The sequence below is a fragment of the Phaenicophaeus curvirostris genome, chromosome 7 (assembly GCF_032191515.1).
Source record: "Phaenicophaeus curvirostris isolate KB17595 chromosome 7, BPBGC_Pcur_1.0, whole genome shotgun sequence".
NCBI classification, from domain to species: domain Eukaryota; kingdom Metazoa; phylum Chordata; class Aves; order Cuculiformes; family Cuculidae; genus Phaenicophaeus; species Phaenicophaeus curvirostris.
In genome coordinates, this window is record NC_091398.1 from 12,851,026 (window position 1) to 12,874,589 (window position 23,564).

Sequence of the window (23,564 nt, forward strand, 5' to 3'; positions counted from 1 at the left end):
CAACACACACATTGGAATAGGACTGCAAGCATTATGCTAAGATCACTATTTCACCTACAAGCGAAATGCATGCAGAAACAGTTCTAGAAGAACAAATTGTAGATTCTAAGCAGCTTCCCATTTTTGAGGTGTAAACTTCTCACTTAATGGAAATAAATATCTGTTACATTATGAAAATAGCCATAAAAATGGAGTCCTCTATAAATTCCAGACCAATACACTATCAATACATACTTCTCGCTGCAGTACCTGCTACTAACTGTAATTCACACAAACTGAAATTTAGGTTACATAGGCATTAATTAATTTACCTAACCTCCTTTCTTCTACCCTCAATATTCCCAAAGGGATCTAACCTAAAGGATCGTCTCTGAAAGTAATGAAATCCCTCATTCTAATCTTTCTAACTTCCAGATGGTAAAGCCTTCAGCTTCAGGAAATAGAGAGTAAGTAAATGAAGCTGAAGTGACAAATTCCTCCCCACCCCCATCTGTAACTTACACATCCACAAACACTTAATTTAGTAGAATCTTCAAATTTATCCGAATTCACTTCAGTTATAGCTAAAATTATGTCATATTACTGTCTTTTAAATCACACAGTAAGAATACAAAGTTCCAATGCAAACTTTCAAAATACCAGTTAAAGGTCCATGAGCATTAGAATATACTGCTTTATTGCAAGATGCCATTAATTTCATACATGTGACTCAGATGCATCATTCACATTTAAGATGTATGGTTTGGAAGGATAAAATTAATTCTGATTGCTATTCTGGTCTTGCCTTTCCAATATGAGTTCCCAGGCTTTAAAAGGCAAACTGAACAACAAATATAGTTACATGAAACATCACTGATCTCACCACTACTCATCAAGACGACACAGCTTCAGAACAGCACAGATCTCTTCCGCTTGACCTAATGGAATATACGAGGCAGTTGAGCTCTGCACACAAAACATGAAGAGGATTTAAGCCACACACAGACACTGCTCGCTATTCACAGGTAAAGCAGAACACCATCAAGATTCCAGAAACATAAGATCTGCTTCAACTTTCAGATAGAAACTGCTCAGATAAGAGCTGCCTTTACTAATTCCAATTTTTACAGGAGACAACTTGTCTTCTTCCATGCCATGCACCACAGCATTATTACAGTGCCAAACATTTTCAATCTCACATTTGTTTTCTGAAAGCTAGAAAGGGGGTTTAAGAACTGCAAAGAACTATAGAACCATAGAATCACCAGGTTGGAGGAGACGCACTGGATCATCGAGTCCAACCATTCCTACCGATCACTAAACCATGCCCCTCGTCCACCCATGCCTTAAACCCCTCCAGGGAAGGTGACTCAACCACCTCCCTGGGTAGCCTATTCCAGTGCCCAATGACCCTTTCTGTGAAAAATTTTTTCCTAATGTTCAGCCTAAACCTCCCCTGGCAGAGCTTGAGGTCATTCCCCTTTGTTCTGTCCCCTGTCACTTGGGATAAGAGGCCAACACCCTCGTCTCTACAACCTCCTTTCAGGCAGTTATAGAGAGCAATGAGGTCTCACAAAATGAGAAGAAAAAGTGTTATTTTATAGTGAGATTAGACAGACCACGTGTCAGAATTTCCACACTTAACATGCTCCTGACCATCCTAATTCTGTACAACACGATGCATTAAGAGCTACCTTGACATCAGCTATCCACATAGCTGACCCAACTGATTAAGGTGACTTGTGCTATGAAAGCTGATGTTCATGACCAGCCCTACCAACTTCACTAGGATTCCTCCAGAGAAAGAAATCACACGGTCTTTGTTGGTTTCTCTCCTTCACAGAAAAGAAGTGAAGAAACGGTGTCACTAAAGAAAGCACAACCCTTTTTAATTATCTCATTAGAGGCTGTCATGAAATTATGAAACTCTACTTACTGTAACAGGCATTCTGAGGCACCTCAGAGTAAGGCATACGCTACTTTTCTGTGAAATAACAGTAACTGTAAACTAGTGCAAAAACTACAGCAGCTTCCCCTTTTGTCCTGGTATGAGTTCAATAATTAATCTTCACCGTTGAATAGTTAAACAAAGTGTGTATTGTTTACACAGCCATTATTCTTCAACTGTTAAACCAATATTAGAACAGAATAGAGACTGACCAGTCACATAAGGAAGGATTAGTTAATATTTTAGCATGAAGTGGTTAAATTTTTATATATATTTTTAAATAGTGAGGAACACTAAGTTACTAACATATGGAGGGTGAAGTCCTTGGGAGGGAGGTGTTGGTTTTTTGTGTTTTAGGCATCTAAAATTTAAATTGCTTTTCTTCTGGTGCAAAACTTTGCATACAAGCTCTTTAGAAACATAATATAAACCCAGCACAAAGAACTAACAGATCTTTTATTTACTCCTGTAGGCAAGACTTGCCCCAATACTTTCCATTTATCTAAGCTTTAGGTCAGTTGAAAAAAAAATGTAAAAAAGAAGGAGAGAAAAAAAAAAGAGAAAAGGCAGCCTTCCACAGGTGAATTCAACTGAAACACACAGCCTTATCCCTCCCCAACATTACAGAAACAAAAACAAGAGCTAGTTTACTACTGTTTTCATGCATATTTTTTAATCAGACTGAACAAAATTAAAAACTTTTTGTCATATACTGATGCACATTCAGAAAGCAGGAGTCTTCAAGGTTATGAAAAATTACAGATTTAACAGGCAGCATTGGAAGTTCATGCAGCCGGCTTCATTGGTACCCTTCCATCCCTCCTCCAGTTTGTTTGGTGTGGAGGGAGGAAGGCAATTTATTCATACATGGTCACTTTTACAGTGTTCTAGGTTTTCAAATATATTTTCTTGCACTCAAAAAAAAAAAAAAACCAACAAAGCAGAACTTCTCACCGAGGACTTAATGTTCTAAACTTCAGCCATTTTTACGTAACCTCACCCATACAGAGAGAAATTCTGCAGCTTTGTTTTTAACACTAAAATAATTTTCCTGCTAAAAACCAGACTTCAAAAGCAGTTGGTAGAATAGTGTTTTCCTTCCCTCAAGTCTCCTGAGTAAATTTACCTTCAGAGAAAATAAACACAGAGATGGCCTTGTATGCAAATTCGTCAGAGTTAGCCTATTGCTTTTTGCAACATAAATCTTCAGTAAACCCATTATATTACATCTACTTGAAACTGAAATACATCCACATGACAGCCAGTACACTAAATACTTCCCCAATTCTTTTATAGTTAAGTCACACTGCCCATCTAGGTAACGTTAGTGATCTTGTACTTTTTTATGAATTATATTAGCAACATAGCAAATTCAGCTCATTCTCTTCAAACATATAGTCAAAAAAAATTCTATCAAAGCCCAAGTTTATTGAACAGCCTATTAAAAGTGCCCCTTTCCTGCCTCCCTGTGCAATTGTGCTGATAGGAATCAGCAGCATTAACCAAAGTTTAAGTACCAGACACTTGAAATTGCAAGACTATACATTTTTGGTGTAAGGAATGTACTCATCTAACACCCTTTACACAACGTGCTTCACAAAACACGTGCAGTCTTTCAAGGACAACTAAGACAGGAAGTTTAGAAATACTGAGGAACTGGAATGCGGACAGCGGACCTGCAGAAAGAGCACTGAGTAACTTCTCAAAAATTAAGGCTGATCAGGTTATAAAGCCAAAACACCCAAAACCACCATAACCCCAAAAATAATAAACCAAAACCAATCCACATGTGACTACTTCAGTACATGAGAAACCTGTTCTGAACAAAATACAAATCCAGACCTAACACCCTGGCATTTACAGTTATGTGAAGATTTGCAAGTTAAGATGATTAAGCAATAATTATTTCTTATCAGTGAGCAGCAGGAGTTTCACACTTGGGAAGGTGGGGGGGGGAAATCCTCACGCTTTTTGCCATATCTGCCAGCTATCAAATCGGCACATTGAAAATATTTTTGTAACCATATTTTAACAATTTTGCCTCCTAATTAGTCCTGTTCCATATGAATAATTAGAACCAAGACTGTAACTCCAAACATTTTCCTGCAATGAAGTAAATGATAATAAAAACCTTTTTCACTTTCCATGGGTGTGACACATACACATAAACACGCAGAACTTATTTATAGTAACATTACATATTTCAGAAAGCTATAAAGTCTGCACTCACAGAGACAAGGAGATAGTCATCACAATCTATTCAAAGTCAACACACATTACCAAAGTAGAATGCCTTGATAGTTCATAGAAATAGCAATAAAGTAACTATTAGTGGAATTTTGCATAAAGCTAAGACATGCAGGAAAAATATTTTGTCTATCAAAATCTACCCATTGGAACATGAATTTGAAATATCAAAACTTCACAAAGCTGAAAACTCTTTAAATGGTGATTAAGATTTCTTAATTAGCATGATAACCTCCATTTAATATCTGCTCCCACCTCTGTCTCACAAGAACAAACATTTATTATCAAAATAAGCTACCACATGCAGTCTCTGGTAAGTTACAATCACATGAGTATCATCACTGGAGAAGATTAGTCAACTGTCACACCCACACACGCTTCCACCAGCTAAACAGGGTAAAGTTCCTACAGAGCGTTTCAGTAAAACAACCGGCAGCAGTGCTGAAGGAGCCTCTTCCTAGAAACTGGCAAAAAAGAAAAGGCAGCTTAGCACCCCCATTGACAAGATAATTTGAAAGCTTTCACCAGCATACCTCAAATCTTAACTTATTAGAAAAAATTAACATCTAGAGGCACCACTTCTCTTTTCTTTAGCTCCCTTGAACTGCCTTCTATTTTTCTTATATCAAGCCCAGCGTTGTCTTTAGCACAGCCCAATACCTGCAAGTCTGAGAAAACAGGCACAGAGGAAATAAAAAACAACCCTTGAATATTCAGTTAATTATGCATCACCAAATAAAGTAAAGGGGACACGCACAAAAACCACCCTGTGACAATCAGCACAATACTCAATTACACCATTTCACCAGCATCAATGCCAATTAGTATTGGCCAATGACCCCTAACTCCATCTGGAATCCATCCACAGACTTTAACCCGATTAGGACTTTGTGCACAACAATTGTGAAATCCCACAGTTGATAATTTATTTTTCTGCCTTAGCTTCACAAGTTTTACTCAATTTGAATATTGAAATACTTAGGGGGGAAAAAAGGGTAAAATCACAAACAAAGTTAATGTATAAACATTACTATGGAATTTACAAGAGCACCTCCAATTGCTTTCCTAAAAATTCCAGAGTTTAAGTTTGGGCTAACTTGTCAAGTTAAAAACTAGACATAGAATGATAACATTTTAATTTCAATTAAAAAGGAAGATTAGTGCAGTAGTTTTGCCATGTAAACTGTAAAAACTAACTGCTAAAAAACATGGCAGACTTGTAGATAAGTGAAAGGATTTGACCTATATAGAGAAGAAAAAAAGTAAAGCATGCACTCTCTCAAAAAGTTTAGTACAGTGACTCCTGGAACACAAGATGTGTGTGTATAACACAGCTCCATTTGAATGATGTAAACGTGCCTCAAAATAATTTTTCTACTGCTGAAATGACTGTAACAATCCAACCAAGTCTCATTTTTGTATGTACAAGGAATCACTGCATAGATATTTTCACAATTGACGTAGAGAAGGTTCTCATTCTGTGACAGTAGCAGTTATTCTCACTAGGACCACTCTACATCTTAAAGGATTACTACGCATACTCCAAGTCCACTCAACACCTTCACAAGCAAAAAAGGCACCTCAGTTATTACTACAAATTGGTCCTTTGGAGACTCATGGACAACAAGTCGTGCCTAAACTGTTGACATTCCAGCCATCAGCTGGACAGACTGGGCACATACTCAAGACAAACTATGTCAAAATTTTTATTTGCTGTCCCAAATTCTAACAACGATTGTGATGAGGAGAAAGAAAATCCTGTTCCCTCCTTCAGCCCTGATGAAACAAAAAGAAAGCTAGTAAGTTCTTTTATTCCACAGGTAAAAAGAAGCTTCTCAAACTCACTTGGTGTTTACAGTAACCTGGGTGAAGACAAAGCTGAAGAGTCACAGCACACGAAACAGACCTTGGCAGGCACACAGACCTAAGCAAACAGAAAAAGTAGTACCTGCCACCAAGCCATCCTGTTCACTTGAGAATCATGAAATGCACATGACAGTGATGATTTAAAGGAAGGGTTGCTGTCATAGAACAGCTATGAAAATAAAACAGCTATGAAAATAAAAAGCACAAAAACACAGCTTGTGAACACCTGAATTAGTTCAGTGTTGTAGGTATTTCTTTTCTACTTCTATTCAACTTAGGCTCCAGCCCAGGATTCCATCTCTATTTCTATTTCCATAGGTAATACCTGTTTAAGAGATTTTCATGAAGCTCTCGCTACTGTGACGTGGCAAGATGTGCACTGCAATCTGCTACAGTTCATTAACAAAATTAAGCTATTAGAATGGCTCACATAAAGTCTAACAAACCCAGTATCTCACTCTGCAATCTTCCCAAGAAATTACTACAAATATGGTTTAATAATTTGCAGAAATTTAAGGATGTTAATATTTGAAACTACTGCACAGATGTTACATTGAAGAGGTACCATCAGGTACCATGGTTTGTCAGTTACATACTTATCAAATAGAACTTGGCACACACAATTAACAATCGAGAAGCAGCTTCGGGAGCTCAGTAATTGTGTCTAAGTTCTGTTCTATGCTAAGAACAAGAAACAAGCAGCTTAAAAAAACCAAAAAAACCAACAAAATCCATGCACATAAGGAACTTGTCATTTTTCCATTCCACATCCAAACCCCTCTCCCTCTTCCCTGTGTCCATATTTAGCTCATGTCTCTATGCTGTTCCAGCTAAACCGAACACATTTTAAAAAAAGCAATGGAAAATTCTCCACTGTTACACACAAAGAAATATGAGCTTTTGCTAGGATAAATCCCTCACCAGTTTGCCTTGCATTTCTATATAAAAGGGCACATTATTATTACCTAATCTCCTCAATCACTTCTTGTGTAATTTCACTAAAGCCAAAGGACTTTAACCAATCACCCGTCTCTACCATTGCTGGAGTTTGAAAAAGATATTAACACCCCCTCTTACTCTTATACTATCTTTGTTTCACAAAGACAGACTTGTACTATCAAGGCTGTGTTCTAACTACAAGCACAAGCGTTAGTTTTGTCTTCTAAAGTTCACTTTTACATAGTTTAGCAAAGCAACACGGTTACAAAAGAAGCCTGGAAAAGTCACACTCCAACCTTAATTCTGCAGAAGTCTTAGGATTGACTTCAACTTGCCAGAAGCGTGAAGAATTTACAACTGCAAAATCTGGATAGTGGGTATCCACACTTGATTTGGCATCTTTTGTGATGTTACATGCGAACACTAAAGACCAGTACAACAACCATTTTAAGTATGGAGCATTTTTTAAATAGTATTTTTTGTCTAAATGTGTGTTTCCAACACTAAAGCATGAAGGACAACCATCCTATGCAGAAGCATTAAATATTTGACCATTATCATTTCTTTTCTTTGCCCTACTCCGATGGCACGCACTAGGATGCTTGATAAATCGCTCACTTCACTCCCTCCGTAACTACGTTTACATAAAAGCCTCCTACCTTCTGAAACATGACTCAGTGAGAAGGTTATTGACCCTACTGTGTTCAGCCCTCACTGACTATCAATGCTACCACACTGTAACGCTGATATAGGAATTAACAATGTAGGTTATGCATGGGGCACAACGGTCGTAAGATGTAGGATCTTCACGAAGTCCACGTATAAGAAAAAAGAAACCTAAAAAAAAATAATGATTTCTAGCTAATTCATTTTCACATGCAGAAAACGTCATATTTAAATTTACAGAGACAAGCTAACTGAAGCTATTTCTAAAACAAAAATCTGCTGCACTTATGCTCACGTGTCTCAAAGATCTTGTGCTTAGGATATTTAAGAAAGTTGCTTGAATAACTACTAAGAGCTTCTTCAGAATTTTTTCTAAATCAGCTTTTCTACCACGTGGCCCTATTCCAAATCAGAACAGGGGCAGGCACACAGAGGGGCTGCTCTTCAGCCTCTCCTAAAGCTAAAGATATTCTCAAACCAAAAGGAAACAGAAAATATAAAGCAAAAAATAAGACAAGGAGATGGCAAGAAGAAACAGACACTAGAGCTTGCAGAAATAATCAGCCTATTTGAATGAAAAGAAAATAAATGAATCCAGGAAGGAGAAAAACACAAGCAAGTTTTCCACATACTTCACCTCATTATCTTTCAACCCAGTATATTCTCAGCTGAATGGCCGTGAAAAATAAGATCATTCTTTTAAACTTTCTTACTGTCTTTCCAGATAGATGGAGAATAATTTACCCAGCCCAACTACTGGTTGAGGCAGGACAGAAATAATAAAATTACATTTTGAATTTCATAAACTACTAAACAAGGGAATGGAAATAGAAAAAAATACTCAACGTACCAACATTGTCCCATATGAATCAGCAAACTATGGCCATGCAGCCTGCAGAAATGTCCAAGTCATACATTTCACTTAAATACAACTCAGAGGAACAGTAATGTATAATTATTTAAAGAACTCATGAACCACGCACCCCACCACGGAAGAGCTAACCAGATCAGTTTTCTGAAAAATCACAGTAAGTAAAATAAAAAAAGTAAGATTAGCAAAACTGTTGAAATTACACATAAGAACACAGACCTAGCATTATTGGACAACAAAATTCACTGTTAGACAGTCAAACACGTGTATAGCTTATATAAAATGGGATGTTGTGAAGTACTCTGTTCTGTAGGAAAAAAAAAGTAGAATATGCAGAAAGAGTGCATTCCTGGAAGAGTGTTTTAAGAGGCTTGAACTGCTCCAACCACCTCTACCATGTCCTTTGCTGAACATTACTATGCAGTCAGGGAACTTGGCATTTTCCAAGTAATGATATTCAGTACTGAGAGATAAATAAATTATAAAAATAAATAGTTTACCACCTCACAGAAGTTATTCACCTGACATTTTACTTCACTACCCTAATGGGATCTCCTTCTAAATGTCTCTCTCTTCTTTTCATGCAAAAGGAAGTTAATAAATTTGAACTATAAAAGCCATACTGCTCTACAGAATCACACCAGGAAGTCAAGACTGCAGGTCTGACACAGGCAGTGGACAGCAGGGAGCAAGCTGGACTGCCTGCAGAAGAACAGAAAACAATCAAGCAAAGACCAAAAAGGTGACCTGCCAACAACAGCTGTCTTTTACAAATCACCTGAACTGCAATTGCTAATAAAATATCTATTGAAGTAGATAACCCTAAGTGATTTTTATTCCCATGAACATTTTCAAATAGAATCCAAAGTATGAGAAACACAGGATTTCAGAAGAAAGAGATATCACTCCTGTGGCGTTAGCCTAATACTTTATCAGGGTATGCAAGATCCAAATTACTCTACAGTGACATTAAATTAAAAGACAAAGATTAGTTTAAAAGTAGCTACATGCTTTGTTAGACAAATATGTTCCATGACCACACTATCTGTTACTCTTAAAATACTATAAATGGACAAAATGTCACACAAACCTCTGCAGCACACCGTTTCTATATTTGGCTCTGAGGAAAACAGAATACAAAGAAACCCTGTGGCCAAATTCATTATATTTGACAGAAAAATGTTAATGCTAACAGAGGAATGACTAATGGCCACACTGCAATTTTTCTTACAATACAAAACTATTATTGGTAACCTGTAGCATGTGTTGGAACAGTTTGCAAACTGTATATTATTTTACCAAGATCCTGACCAAGGTTTATAAGTTCTCTTCTATGATGGCAATTGAAAATTTTGTTTCACAGTAGGGCTTTATTAGATAACCATATTTTATTCCATCAGAAGTGCCGCTCTACCTCTTGACCTTATATTTCAAGTTCAGAAACTAAAGTCAGAATTCTACATGAAAAAGGAGACCACTTGAGCCACTCCTATAAATCTGTCCTGTGATTAAGGTTAAAAGAAGACATTCTGGATTATTTGTCTTGTTTTTATAAGAGTGAATTATCCACGCAAGGGTGCAGAGAAAAACTCAACCAGTTTGCTATTTAGCTACAGCTAATAACATAAGCACAAGCTCAGAATACTTTCTTACTCTCAAAAAAAAGAACTTTGCACCTATCTGGACACAAGGAAATATAAGAAATTCCACTTAACATAAAAAAAAAACAACTTAGGTAGCATGGGGGTGTTTAAACACTGGAAGAAGTTACCAAGAGAGGTTGCAGAGTCTCTGTCTTTGAATATACTTAAAATACAACTGGACAATGTTGAGGAACCTGCCCCAGCTGGCCCTGCTTTGAGCCAAGGGGTTGAACCCTTTCAACCTCAGCCATCCTGCAATCCCAATTTTTAAAAATCTTTACTTCTGCCAAAGACAATCACAGAAGAATGGTTCACTAGAAAACAACTGATAATTCTGATGATACCTGACCTGTGAAAATGTTTCTTAAAGTCATCACCTCTATTTTATAGTTACCTTTACAGCCTACATGAAATGTCTGAACAATTTACACAACTCAGAAGTTAATGTTTCGTTGAACACAATTCTACATGAAACTTTATCTACTACAAGCAAATAACTGCAAAGGAAACACTATGGAAAACATCATCAAATAAGCCAAGAATTACTTCTCGTAACTAATCTATTTGGAAACAAAAATAACTGACTGAAGTAGCAAGCCAAACTGTAATACTGATGACTGCGTCTGCTCAGTTCAATTTCTCCTGAAGAGTCACAAGATGACTTCTTAAACAATCACTGCTATGGAACAGATGTCCTTCACCAGAGTCAGCTGGGGAAGCCTCAAGCTTCACTTCCTGATACTAGTTCACATCTTAATATAAGGGAGCAAGAATAAAGAAAATTAATGGAACCTAAAATTATTTTCCTGTCCAGAGAAGTGTTTGAGTGTGCACATTACCCTGATCTTTAAAGATTCTACACTCATATCAAACTGCCTGGGAAAGAGCCAAACAGTTCTGCACATCCTCATGCAGAAAACAGGGAGGGTCACATGAAGTTCTGGGATAACAAGTTCAAAACAGAACAGAGGAATGACACGCGCACACAATACCTGAAGTATGGTGCTTACTGCCAGGAAACGTGGTTGAATCAGAAACCATTCACAGGCTTCAAAAGCTTCTAAAAATTAAGTATATCAATGCAATAACAATTCATACATAACATCATCCCCACTGAGAGACTGGAAGAGGTGACCTAAGAAGTAACCCTATATGCTTGCCTTGAAAAGAGTGCTAGAATAAAGCACCTGCTGTCAAACGCTGCTTAGCTGTGGGAGACAAGCAGGACTTGAAACAAAGGTCCTGCCACATACCAGGATCCCAGGGCCCTAGGTTTCAAGAGGGAATAGCAGATTAGCCCAGTGTGGTTGTTTCTGGGAAGAACTGTCTTTGGGTTGTCAAAAAAAGACCAGAAATGAACAGACCATTGCTGCAGCACATCACTTCTCTAAACGAGAGGTGAAAGCTGGTTTGAGATCATGGTACTGTCCATAAAATATTTAGCTCCCTAATGCTGCCCACAAAGACAGATAATTTGCTTCCCCATTTTTCATAGTCTTTTTTTTTTTTAAAAACATCCACAGAAACCACTGGACTAAAGCAAGATCTTTTCCATCAGTAATGTAATTAAAGCAGAACTGACCATTTTGTTCAAAAGGCTTCCAATGACTTATAATTGACTACTAATACAAACCCAGAGAAAGTAACAGGCCATTTCAGGAAAAAAAGATGTAGTATTTGAGTAGTTCAAATATTTATTAAGATATTGTGAAGAAAAAAAACAAACCCAAAACAAAACAAATCAGCCCCATGACTCTCTTTGGTCATCTCAAAACTGAAAATACTTCAAGTCACCATCAGTCACAAAGCTCTCTACTCCAGAAAACAATCATGAAGACCACACCACCAAACACAACTTGGTGCTAGAGAGAATACTACATGCACATGCAGAGATGAGCAGTACCCATAATACAATCACACAATCTGTTAATCCAGAATGCATATCAACTCGCATTTCTGGAAACATGAGCTTCTGAAAGCTGTTCAAGAAAACCCTGCCACCTTCCTTTAACCTAGCAACAGTAGCAGGAGTCCCAGCAAACCATAACCAACATAGCTGGATACAAGCTAACATAACTGTATTGTAGAACACTTAATCTTTTCATTAATTATCACCACCACAAATAGCACAAAAAAAAGCAACTGAATAAACCACTACAAGCACTGATTTTTTGCACATGGAGTCCCAAGGACCTTCCCTTCATAAAGGACATCCCAGCATTTTTTACTTAAGATGAAAATTTCTTTTCTTTATGTTTGTTCCTTGTGCATACTATTCATTTCTTCAGACGAACACTAATTATGGTTAAGTTCCACTCTCAGAAACAGGTTGTAGCAAGACTGAAATTACACAGTGCCGCTTATTTGGTGAAGATACTACTTCAATAAGCTTCCTATATCCCCCAAACATCACATCCCTCATATTTGCAGTCTTATTTTGAAAACAGTATGGTCCTCATGGAAAGAAAAGGAGATTTAGGAAGCAAAACATTAAGCAACCTCATGGTGGAGCGAATCTACCAACTGCACACAGTTTTTCCTATCAAGAGTTTTTAAGCACTTGGGCAGGGGGCCCAAAACCTTGTTAAACCTTGAAAGTGATAGCATATTTGAAGATGAATTTTACTGAGTAGCACTCCCCTGATACAATCCTGTTTGACTGCAATAGGTCACACAAAGTCAGTACTCTGTGATCAGAACTGAATATTCAAACTGGGCAATACCAGTAAAGTATTGCTTCATGCAAAAAAAATCAAACCATACTTCTAAGCACCATGAAGAAAATGAAACAAAATAAACAAAAAACCCCATAAAGAAAATTAGTCCTTTGTATTTTTCCTTCAAGTAATAAAACCAAGGTGTTTGGTATCTAACGTGTCTATGTGTCTCTGAAAAAAAAAAATTCTGAGGAAAACACCAACATTCCTCAGTAATGCTGGACTTTGAGCAGATACCCATTAACTTTCAGCCACAATAAGAAACAAGAAATACTTCACAGGTATCTGAGAGAATTCTTTCTCTGAAAAACAGAGATTTAGCTCCCAGATGCCACACAAAACAAAGTCCTCCTGTAATCCCACCCCACATACACGACAGAACAGCAAACGCTGTCTCCTCTTACCCTGACACTGCATATGCAGAGCAGAAGAGACTGCTCTGAATCTTGCAGACTTTATCTCACAGTGAAAAACATGCAATGCTGAAACGAGGCAGAGGCAGTCTGGATTAAACAGATGGCAGTCTATTTAGGACAGTTTCACTGTTAATAACATGATAATGGCATTCCTCCTGGAACTCTTCTCATGCACTCCCAATATCCACATAAAAAAAAACCAAAAAACAAACCAAAACCAACTGAAACCCAGACGTAGCTTTACATCTGGATATTAAACAGAAGAAGAATTACTGTCTGCCCTAAAATCCTGCCAGTGTGATGCTATAAACCAGTATTCTCATTCCTGTAAGAATATCAGAAATTAAAATAAGAGTTTGTATTGCGTGGTAAAGAACCTTATTGTACCATAGAATGGTTTGGGTTGGAAAGGACCTCAAAGCCCATCCAGTTCCAACTGTGCAGGGACACCTCCCACCAGACCAGGCTGCCCAAGGCCCCATACAGCCTGGCCTTGAACACCTCCCAGGATGGGGCAGCCACAGCTTCCCTGGGCTACCTGGGCCAGTGCCTCACTGCCGTCATAGGAAGAGTTTCTTCCTAGTGTCTAATCTAAATCTTCCCCCCTTCCAATTTACTGAGCAATGATTTAAACCCTTGTAAGTCACTAACTAATTAACTTCTAGCAGTTTCTTTTCAGATGAAGGGGACTATGTACTCAATCTTGAGGAACATAAAATAATGATTTAACTATCCAGATACCAACGTGATCACTGCTCCATGATTCCATGTATGCAAAACGCTGAGCTACCCAGAGACAGGGTCACAATGGAGCCAGGCAACCTCCTTGCTGTCAAAGAGAGTTCTTAACTTCCGTTTACCTTCCAGCACTGTTCCCGGACCTCAGGAAGTCTCCCTGCTCCTCCTAAGGAAACAAACAGTTTTTTGAAGATTAATCCACAGATATCTGCAACTGTGCTGCCACTGCCCCCTGAGACTCCTCATTCCGGGGCTCCCACTGCCCCCCCCACCTTCATCCCAGGGCTCCCACTGGCCCCCCCTAAGGCTTCCATCGCCCCCCCTACTCCTCACCCTGGGACTCCCATTGCCTCCCCCAACTCCTCACCTCAGGGCTCCCATTGCTCCGCCTCGTTCCTCACCCCAAGGCTCCAATTCTGTCCTTCCCCCCCCACCCCGAGTTTCCCATTGCCTCCCCAAGGCTTCCATTGCCCTCCCTACTCCTCAACCAAGGGCTTCCATTGCCCCCCCCACTCCTCACCCCAGGGCTCCCATTGCCCCCCCAAGGGGCTCCCATTGCCCTCCCTCACTCCTCACCCCGGGGCTCCCATTGCCCCCCCCCACTCCTCACCCCGGGGCTCCCATTGGCCCCCCAAGAGGCTCCCACTACGCCCCCCCAAGGCTTCTATTGCCCCCCCTACTCCTCACCCTGAGGCTCCCATTGCCCTCCCTCACTCCTCACCCTGGGGCTCCCATTGCCCCCCCTTACTCTTCACTCCTAGACTCCCAATGCCCCCCACACGTCTCACCTCAGGCCTCCCATTGCCCCCCCCCCACTTCCCACCCCAGGGCTCCCACTGCCCCCCCCAAGGCTTCCATTGCCCCCCCTACTCCTCACCCCAGGGCTCCCATTGCCCCCCCACACTCCTCACCCGAGGGCTCCCACTGTCCCCCCAAGAGGCTCCCATTACCCCCACCCCAAGGCTCCCATGACGCCCTCCGTGCGGCCTGAGGCGCCACTGCCAGCGGAGGAGGGGGACGACACACACACACACCCCCGCTGCCGGCCCTCTCCCACCGCCGCCACCCACTGTCTCCGGTCGCTCCCCCGCCGCCCCTCACCGCCGCCTCCGCCGCCTCCACCGCCCCCTCCGGCAGCCGCCAGCCCCGCAGCCCAACACCGCCCCCGCCCATTGGGCCGCTCCCCACCCCCGAGCAAGCCCCGCGCTGATTGGTCGCTCGCTCCCCCTCCCCAAATCCGCCTGCCCGGAACCCCCGTGCCCGGAACCCCCGTGGCGGCTGCGCGCCCCTAGACGGCCGCTCCCTCGCCTGCTTCCGCTTCCGGTGGCGGCCGTGTCCTGGAGGAGGGTCACGGAGCGGGCAGGTACCGACTGCGCGGCCGGCGGCGGGAGGAGCGGGGGCGGGCCCGGTGGAGTCACCCCGCCCCGAGGCCGCATGTCCCCCCGCTCCCCCGGGGCTGCGACGCCCCCTGTATTCTGTGTTCTATGCCCCAGCCGTCCCTCGGGGCTTGCGTCCCCTGCCCTGGGGGTCGCATGTCCCCCCCCGCCCCTGGGGTCGCGTCCCCTGCCCCCGGGGTTGTATTGCCGGAGACCCGGGCTGCCGCCCCCAAATCTTGGGGTGCCCCGGTCCGGTAGCGCCTGGCTGATGCTGCCGTGTGCCTCGGGGCGCTCAGCCTGTGGGCGTATAAGCCATTTGCATCTGCAGTACTGGCGGGAGAGAGGTGTTGGGTTTGTATGGCAGGGGTGTAGAGGGGGGTTTGATCTGGGGGGAGTTTTTAGAGTAATGACGGCATAAGAGCTCTTCTGCAACAGAATCTTCCTCCATAGTTTGGGATCTTCCAAGAGTTACAGACTTAGAATCTTTGTGCTTGGCATCATTGCATTCCAGTCAATTCTCCTAAAAATTAAGGACATTAAATCTTACGCATATCAGATATGTGTTGAAATGGGAAATTTTGGCTTAAGGTGCTTAGTGATAATAGAGACTTCAAAGCCACCGTTATTTTTTCCTAGCCCTTCTTCATCTCACAGAAAATTTCACCTTCCCATCGCTGTTTTTAATGAGAAACTTAATATTGTCATAGTTCTCTCAAGAGCATTTAAAGGATGGGTGGATGAGGTGCTGAGGGCCATGGTTTAGTGATTTATAGGAATGGTTGGGCTCGATTGATCCAGTGGGTCTTTTCCAACCTAGTGATTCTACGAGAAGTGTGCCGAAGTAAAGCGTTTAGATCCTGGTCTCATGAAATGAGTAGCAAGGCACATCTCCAAGTTCCTTCCTCACCACAGTTATGTTTGACTGAATTGGAGGCAACTTAAAAGGTCCTGTGGAGTCAAGTCATGTTTTTCTTCAGAGCTTGGTGATCTGCCATGCTTAACTGAGAAATTTCCAAACTGAACTTTGAGCTTATTTTATGTTCTCTGGAAAGCCCGCAATTTCATGGGCCCCACTGTTGATAAAGTGCATTTATAGGCATTTGAGACAATTGTTTTTCTGGCTCTATTTTCTGGTACAGAAAATTTGCATAGCTGCTTCATCAATGCAATGGTGATGGTGACTTAAAACACACTAATGCTTAGGTTTGCAGAGTTTGCCTTATTGTGCTTACTCACCAATTTCTGAAATGCAGCATAAAATCTCTTAGCTCTTTGTTCCACGTTGTACTGCGTACAATGTAGAAGATTCTTCATGTACAGCGTTACGTGCTTTGGAATACTTCTTGGAACCTCCCCAGGGTGGTGTTCTCTGCAAGTGTGTGAGAATAACATGTTACTCTGTGAGAAATCAAAACTTCTGTCTTTTCTTGTAGGTATGGGGCATGGAAATGAACATGGCCATGGCCACGGCCACGGCCATGGCAAAATAGAACTCCCTGACTACAGGATATGGAAGATAGAGGGTACTCCACTGGAGAAGGTCCAGGAAAGGCTAGCTAAACGGGGTCTTAGGGATCCGTGGGCTCGGTAAGTGCGAAAGCCTCAAAAATAATCTTGATATGTCATCTTGTTGCATCAACTGGACCTTGTGATTGCAGATTTCTTATGTAAAAGTGGTAAAAATGGTGAAAATGCATCTAGAATATATTAGTTTGAATTTCAGATAAGTCTTTATTTGCTTTTTTTTGCATAGGGGTCATGCGTTGCATCACCCTGACCTTGCACGACCTTGACGTTTTGCAAGGCACCCTTGCGCTTTGTGATGTTCCATGGTGATACAGATCAGGCATAGCAAGCAATACCTCGTCCACCAAAGCACGTAGGCACTATTAGTTTTTGCATGTGTGATTAAGCCTACCCCTTCTAGCAAAGACACGGCGAGCTCAAATCTTCCTGAAGTTGGCATTCTGAATAAGAATAGTGTTCATCTCGTACAAAGGAGGCCTTTATTTAGAAGGAAGAAATATATTAGTATACAATGTGGAATTTGATTTAACTTTGCATTTTGCTAAGCAGTGAATGACATGATGGAAGTGAATGACATAATGGAAGATCTTTTTTTTACCTCTTAAGTTGTCCCACTCTACAGTGAATACCTCCTTTTTTCAGCTATAGCAATTCTGGATCATTTAGGCAGCAGTTAAAACAGGGCCTAACGTCATGAATTATGTAATGCTTTGCTGAAGTACTCTCAAGTCCTGGGGAATAAAAATGTCTTGTGCTGTGTAATCTCTTTCTTCTGTAAGGGAAAAGCTGCATGAGCAAACTATTCCAGGAGCCTTCACAGAAAAGGCTGTACTTCACATGTATACTTTTAGAGCATGTACTTCTAAGTACACTGCAAAACAGCAAACTGGAAAATATCTTGTGTAATATTTGTTGTCCCTCCTAGATTAAAAAAAAAATTGTGGTTCTCTGGTATAAGAAGGAATTAAACCAATTACGCAAGGAGCTGAAATAAGGAACAAAGTCAGGCTCTTAAAGCATGACACGATTCCTCCTGAACTTGGCAAATTTTATGTAAGGTACTATTTCAGTTCCATAGGACAAGTACAAGTATCACGCCTATCTTCCTTAACAAAGGAGAAGTTAATATCAAGTTATTTGCGTCAGTAATCTGGAAGATTTCATTATTAATATCTTGCATTATAAGTCCTGAAAAAGTAACCCTCTCTAGGGCTTCCCTCTTTCATATATTGAGTTCTGTTAGCAGGGGATCAGCTTGCCACCTTTGTAGCAAATGCACATTGTTGCACACATTCAGTACAGAATAAGCTGTGTGAAAGATCTCCTATTTGAAAACCTAAATCTTTCTCAATTAGTATCCCATACTAGCATCTAGAAAATACTCTTCCATGCCAATGTGCTTTCATCCCAAATCACAGAGACCATCTGCACAAAGGGATTATCTATGAACAGAAATACTCGACCCCTTTGTTTAAAAAAGCTATCTTCTTCTGATGTGATGATTTTAATTTCATTGCTTCTTTCTTTGCAAATGTTTTTTTCCTTTTCTTAAGGACTTATTTCTCTCTTTTATAGATTACACTGGTTGCACTACTTATAAATACCTACAGTTAGTTATAGTGCTTATAAATACCTACAGTTAATTATAGCAGTGCCTAATGTTTCAATAACAATGCAGGTTGAAAACAGTAGGGCAAGACAGCGTGAGGTTTGTAAATATTCTTCAGCTTTTTAGCCAAACCTAATTTTTTCACCTTTTTTTTTTGTTTGTTTGTTTGTTTAAGTCAATTACGGTAGGCTTTTCTGACCTTGATATGGTTAAGTGTTGTGTTGTAAAGCAGAAAATGCCTCCACACAAGAATGAGTTTCCTATGCCTGGAAAAACCTTTCCTTCTAAAATTCAACAGTGTTACTGTCTGACACAGTGACTGCTGGCCTCTGCAGTTATTCTGTCCCCATGCATGTGCTCCGGGGTTCTGATTTTGTTTCAAACAGAGTAAGAACAGAAGATGGCAATTATGTAATAACTGGGGAGGTGATTCTGTTATGAGAATTATTAATATCATGAATTTCACTTGTGGCAATTCCTGTTACTTGGATTATTCTTAAGTGATAGCAATGTTACAGACTAAATACTTCACCTTATTTTGCAGAGATGTTCCTCTTAACGTTTATCACAGTGCCTCCGCTGATATTGTTTTACTCTTGGTTTCATTTTTCTCCTAGTAATGAAGCCTGGAGATACATGGGTGGCTTTGCAAAACCTGTCACCCTAACAGAAGTCTTTACCAGGGGGCTCAAGTGGGGATTTGCAGCTTTCGTCATAGCTCTTGGCATTGAATATACCCTGTTTCCTCCAAAGAAGAATGGAGGCCATCACTGAAAATCAAATATGACAACTTAATACTTACTCATTACTAAGCTGAAACGTACATAAACCTGCAGCTCACTCTGTGCTTATAATGTGCTTATTAAAATCTATCACAGGCAAACCCGTGTTTCTTTGATTTTATTATGCGTTTGTGGAAGGATCAAAAAACATAGCCAGAACAATTCACCTGACTTCAGTCTGGGAAAAAAACCCAACCAAGTCATACATATGCTCTGGGGTTTGCTGTACCATCCTCTGAAGAACGCGGGAAACTATTGGCCCAGCTCTTTCAAGCCCTGCCAACATTCTGTTCGATGGAATTGAGAAAATGTGTTGCTTTTAAGGGAAAAATTGTACTGTATTAATTACAGGATTAATAACAATTATTTGCCGGTAAGTGGTAATGAATGATTTGTTATTTCTTTAAAGTATAGTTTGTTAGTATTCACTCTTATATCTCTAAATAAAAAGAACTATTGTCTTAAAAGATTTAAAAAGTACTTAGAACTGCCTCAAAGAACATGAATATACCGAAGCTTATCCTTAGTCCTATTGAAGAGTTAATTAATTTGGCAGACACTATGCACCAAAATAATTTGCTGTGTAATATTGAGAAATTAAAAAAATACATTGTTGCCACACTTACTGGGCAAAGTAAAATGTTTCACTCAGCAATAATTGTACCTCATTCTAATATGACTTCATGTATACTTGTGTGTAATGTTAAGAAAAGAGAAAGAACAATTGTTCTTTTCTTTGTCCTGGTATATTAAGTTATAAATACGTAACAGTGTAGATTATTTATTTTTACACCTAGTCTCTTCTAATTTGTTTTAAATTTTTTAGATTTTTTTCCTTAAATTACCTAGTACCACCTGGTGTGCTTTAGGAATGCCTGGAGTCAGGACTGTACTAGAAACTGTCTTGTCAGTGTGTCCTCTGGAAGGCTAGGAATTACAATTGGCTGAATATCCTCTTGCAAAATTTATTACACCATTGGTAACACAAGCTGAGGAGGGGATGCTGTCTCATTTTTCAATCCAAACAACAGGATATCTCTCACTAAGAAGAAAAGCAAAATTAGACAAGTGAGAAACTGTGAATACCACAAGACAACTACGCAATGTACTTCTGTGGTGAAAGAACTGGGAAATTGAAGTAGTCAAGTCACAAACTGCAGATTTACAAAAAAAATTAAAGGTTCTACCAAAACATGGGTAAAATATCCTTTTTTATTATATATATTCACACACAACCTCTCTGAGTGAGATTGTAGCAGAGCTTTATTTTTAGAGCAAATAAGCATCTGTTATTGTGCAAGTGCAGCTATGCTGTGCTGTGTGTCATCTCCATGACCTTGCTCAAGGCACTCCTCATAGGGCAAACATTTGTTTCACTAAACTTTTCTTGCTTAATTTGTTCTCAGGCATCCCTATCCAGCTGCATCATTCCCTGAAAAACAAATCATTAACCTACTGTGTAAAGGCTGTTGCACAATATATTTCTGCGTGGTCCCTTAGACAGTCTTACCCAGAATATACATTTGCTAAGGCTGGTATTCACGGCTTGTTTTCTGAGTCCAAGATTAAACCTAACCACTAACCGAATTCTAGGTAGTTGTTCAGAAAACCATTTAACAGAGCTAGTATTACATGCAGTATTGGTAGATCTTGCACTGAAGATATGCACTTCTAACTTCAGCTTCTCTTTGTAATTCTATTTCAATTTGGAGTGCAGTACCTGTGTGCTGGCTGGCTGCTTCCCCCCGGCCCCTGCTCTGTTGCAGCTGTTCCAGAAGCATAAACCTTAAAAAAAAATTAAGCAGGAGTTCCTGTACCATTTAGTTTTCTGCTCGGAAAGTTTATTTTCTTGTTCTTCTGTATGTATGCTTTTCATCGAGCTTTTCTGTTTGTTTGTTCTACATCAAACGCGTCAGATTCTGAGGTAAAGTTGCAAGTTCCTATAGAATTAATCTTTTAAAATGTTACAAGCCTGCCACTGCACTGATAGAGCAGACAGTTCTGTTAAAAATCAAGAGCTTTATTTACACTAGCTCAAGAGATATTCATACATTATTTTATTTTCAAGCACTAGCAGATGAAAACAGATTTAAAAGTTACTGTAATATTTTCATCGCACATAACCTTGATACATTGCTTAGTTTATTTAGACCAAAAAATGTAAAACACATACAAATGTCGTTTGGCTGTATATAAACTATTGTGTTCCTCGATACTTTTTTTAAAACAGAATATTTTATTGGGACTTCATTATATATGAAGAAAGTTAAGACAATACAAATCTTATGTCTTCTAATTTCAGTCAGAGTCTCCAGAAAACTGACATGTGAGCAAATAATCTCAATTTAATTTCATTTCCATAGGTACCACTTTAAAGATTGAAAAATGAAATTCATGCAGAAGTGCTGTCTGGCGTAGAGAACATTGTAAGAATAAGCCTTACCAAACTTCTACATAAGGAAATCTATGGAGCATGTTCACTGGTAGTCTAGACTAGTTTAGGTAAAAATAATTAATTTATGAGTTAAGATGGTATCATTCAGTGGTTTAATAGCCAGATGGCAGCCACTGCCCTAAACCACTGCCTTATTTTATGATGAACATATTTTGTCAATATTGTGAAATATAAAAATGTCTCATTATTATTATACATACAATACTCATAAAATATTATATTTCACATGTATTCTAGTACTAATCCTGCCTGGGGATGGAGTATTTCCTGTGTACTAAAACAATGGTACCAAGTCTGTCTTAACTGTAACCATAGCAATGGCTTTCCGTACATTGAAACAGCATTTCTACTAGAACACATATTTTATAGGGCAAAGAACAGGGTCATGAACAGCAGTGGCACCTGCAGCTGAAGAGCATATATGATTGTAATACCACAGTCACAAAGCTTTTTCTATATCAAATTCTAAAAAAAGAACTGATGATGCTAATTTTCTGAAATGCATGTGGGAATCCCATGTCCATCAGTTATCAAAGAGCTAGTTCTGCTTACCTGGAAAATACTAATGATTTATCTATTGTTTTTGCTAACACTACCTATAATGTTTACATCCTTCAGCATATTCTTCCAAATATGTCACAGAGAAGTTGAAGCAGCTAAATGTCATCTCTGGAATTCCTATTTCAGAGCATAACAGAGTGACTGCTGTCATGATTTGAGGTAGCTGCAGTTTAAATAGCAGACCATAACTGAGTGTTTGTGTTGTTAACCCACCTTGAAATCTCTCCTGAAAGCCTTCCTACAAAAGTCTTCTTTGTTGAGGTCTCAAAGTACGACCTTCTATCCTGCAATTACCTCTTTGCCTGATCAGTATTTATTAGATAGACTTTTTACATCAATGCAAGTGCATTTTCTACATGCAACTAATTGAAGTTAGGAGTATTTGCCTCAAGGGGTTTTACGAGGAACGCCCTCAGGACCCATGATTGTCTTCCAATGAAGTTTACTGATTTCATCATGGATATCAAAACACCCACGGATTCATCTAAACTGTTCTACATGTATGGCAGGGAACTGATTTTACAGATGCTTTATATCTTGTTTATCCTCACTTGTAGGCCAAATAATGGAAACCTGAAAGTCAGATTAATCCTTTTACCATTGTTCCAATGGAGAAGCAAAACCCTTGAAAATAAGCTCTCCCTCTAGTGACTTACCCTTTTTTAGTAATAAAAACAATACCAATGGATAACAAATGAAACTAGTGACACCATTGATACATAACAGATGTAATGCACACACCTTGATCATACTAAACCTGATTTTGAAATATATAGCATAAAAGACAGGTCTACAGTATTTTAGGAAGCATAAATTCTTAAAGATCTATAAAATTAAATCAATCAAACCTCTTACAAAAGGAAGCCAAGAGAAATATGTCCAAGACAGAGATTTATACGCAAAGTCCTCTAAACTGAAATATATAGGACCATCTCTTCTCAATCACATCTATTTTTAATGGTATGCTCTACATTCTACATTTATGCTGATTTACTGTTCCAGTTTCCATGAGAACCTATCAGTGAAAACAATGTAGTGTTTCAACTTAGAAGGGGAGAGTGAAAAAAACTTACATACAACTCATGAATACTGTCTATAAAAATGTGAAAACTGTTTCATAACCACATAAAATCTGGATAAATTAAGGAAAAAATTTGAGTAAATAACCAAGAGTATATTCATTGTGGATGTGGTCTTCCTGGACTTCACCAAAGCCTTTGACAC

The 23,564-nt window shown here is 39.6% G+C and overlaps 2 protein-coding genes across 6 annotated transcripts in view; one reads left to right on the forward strand and one right to left on the reverse strand.

Annotated features, from left to right (window-relative positions):
- Positions 1-14,267, reverse strand: part of LOC138722560 (origin recognition complex subunit 2-like) — a 74,755-nt gene extending 60,488 nt beyond the window's left edge. Inside the window, exons 1-2 of one of the 4 annotated variants that reach the window (XR_011337727.1) lie at positions 14,153-14,267; positions 863-945 (exon numbers count right to left, since the gene is read on the reverse strand). The gene's annotated coding sequence lies outside the window, so the exon portion shown is untranslated. The remainder of the gene's footprint in view (positions 1-862; positions 946-14,152) is intronic. The other 3 variants (XR_011337726.1, XR_011337728.1, XM_069860845.1) reach the window with 3 other exon arrangements.
- A 1,019-nt stretch (positions 14,268-15,286) lies between these two features.
- NDUFB3 (NADH:ubiquinone oxidoreductase subunit B3) lies at positions 15,287-19,425 on the forward strand. Of its 2 annotated transcripts, none has more exons than XM_069860786.1 (3): positions 15,287-15,393; positions 16,840-16,993; positions 19,160-19,425. In XM_069860786.1, exons 2-3 carry the CDS (start codon positions 16,842-16,844, stop codon positions 19,314-19,316), a joined length of 309 nt encoding a protein of 102 aa, XP_069716887.1. In that variant the 5' UTR covers positions 15,287-15,393; positions 16,840-16,841; the 3' UTR covers positions 19,317-19,425. The 2 variants fall into 2 exon arrangements, with proteins under 2 accessions (XP_069716887.1, XP_069716888.1); XM_069860787.1 differs by having other exon boundaries at positions 15,348-15,438.
- Positions 19,426-23,564: the final 4,139 nt, after the last annotated feature.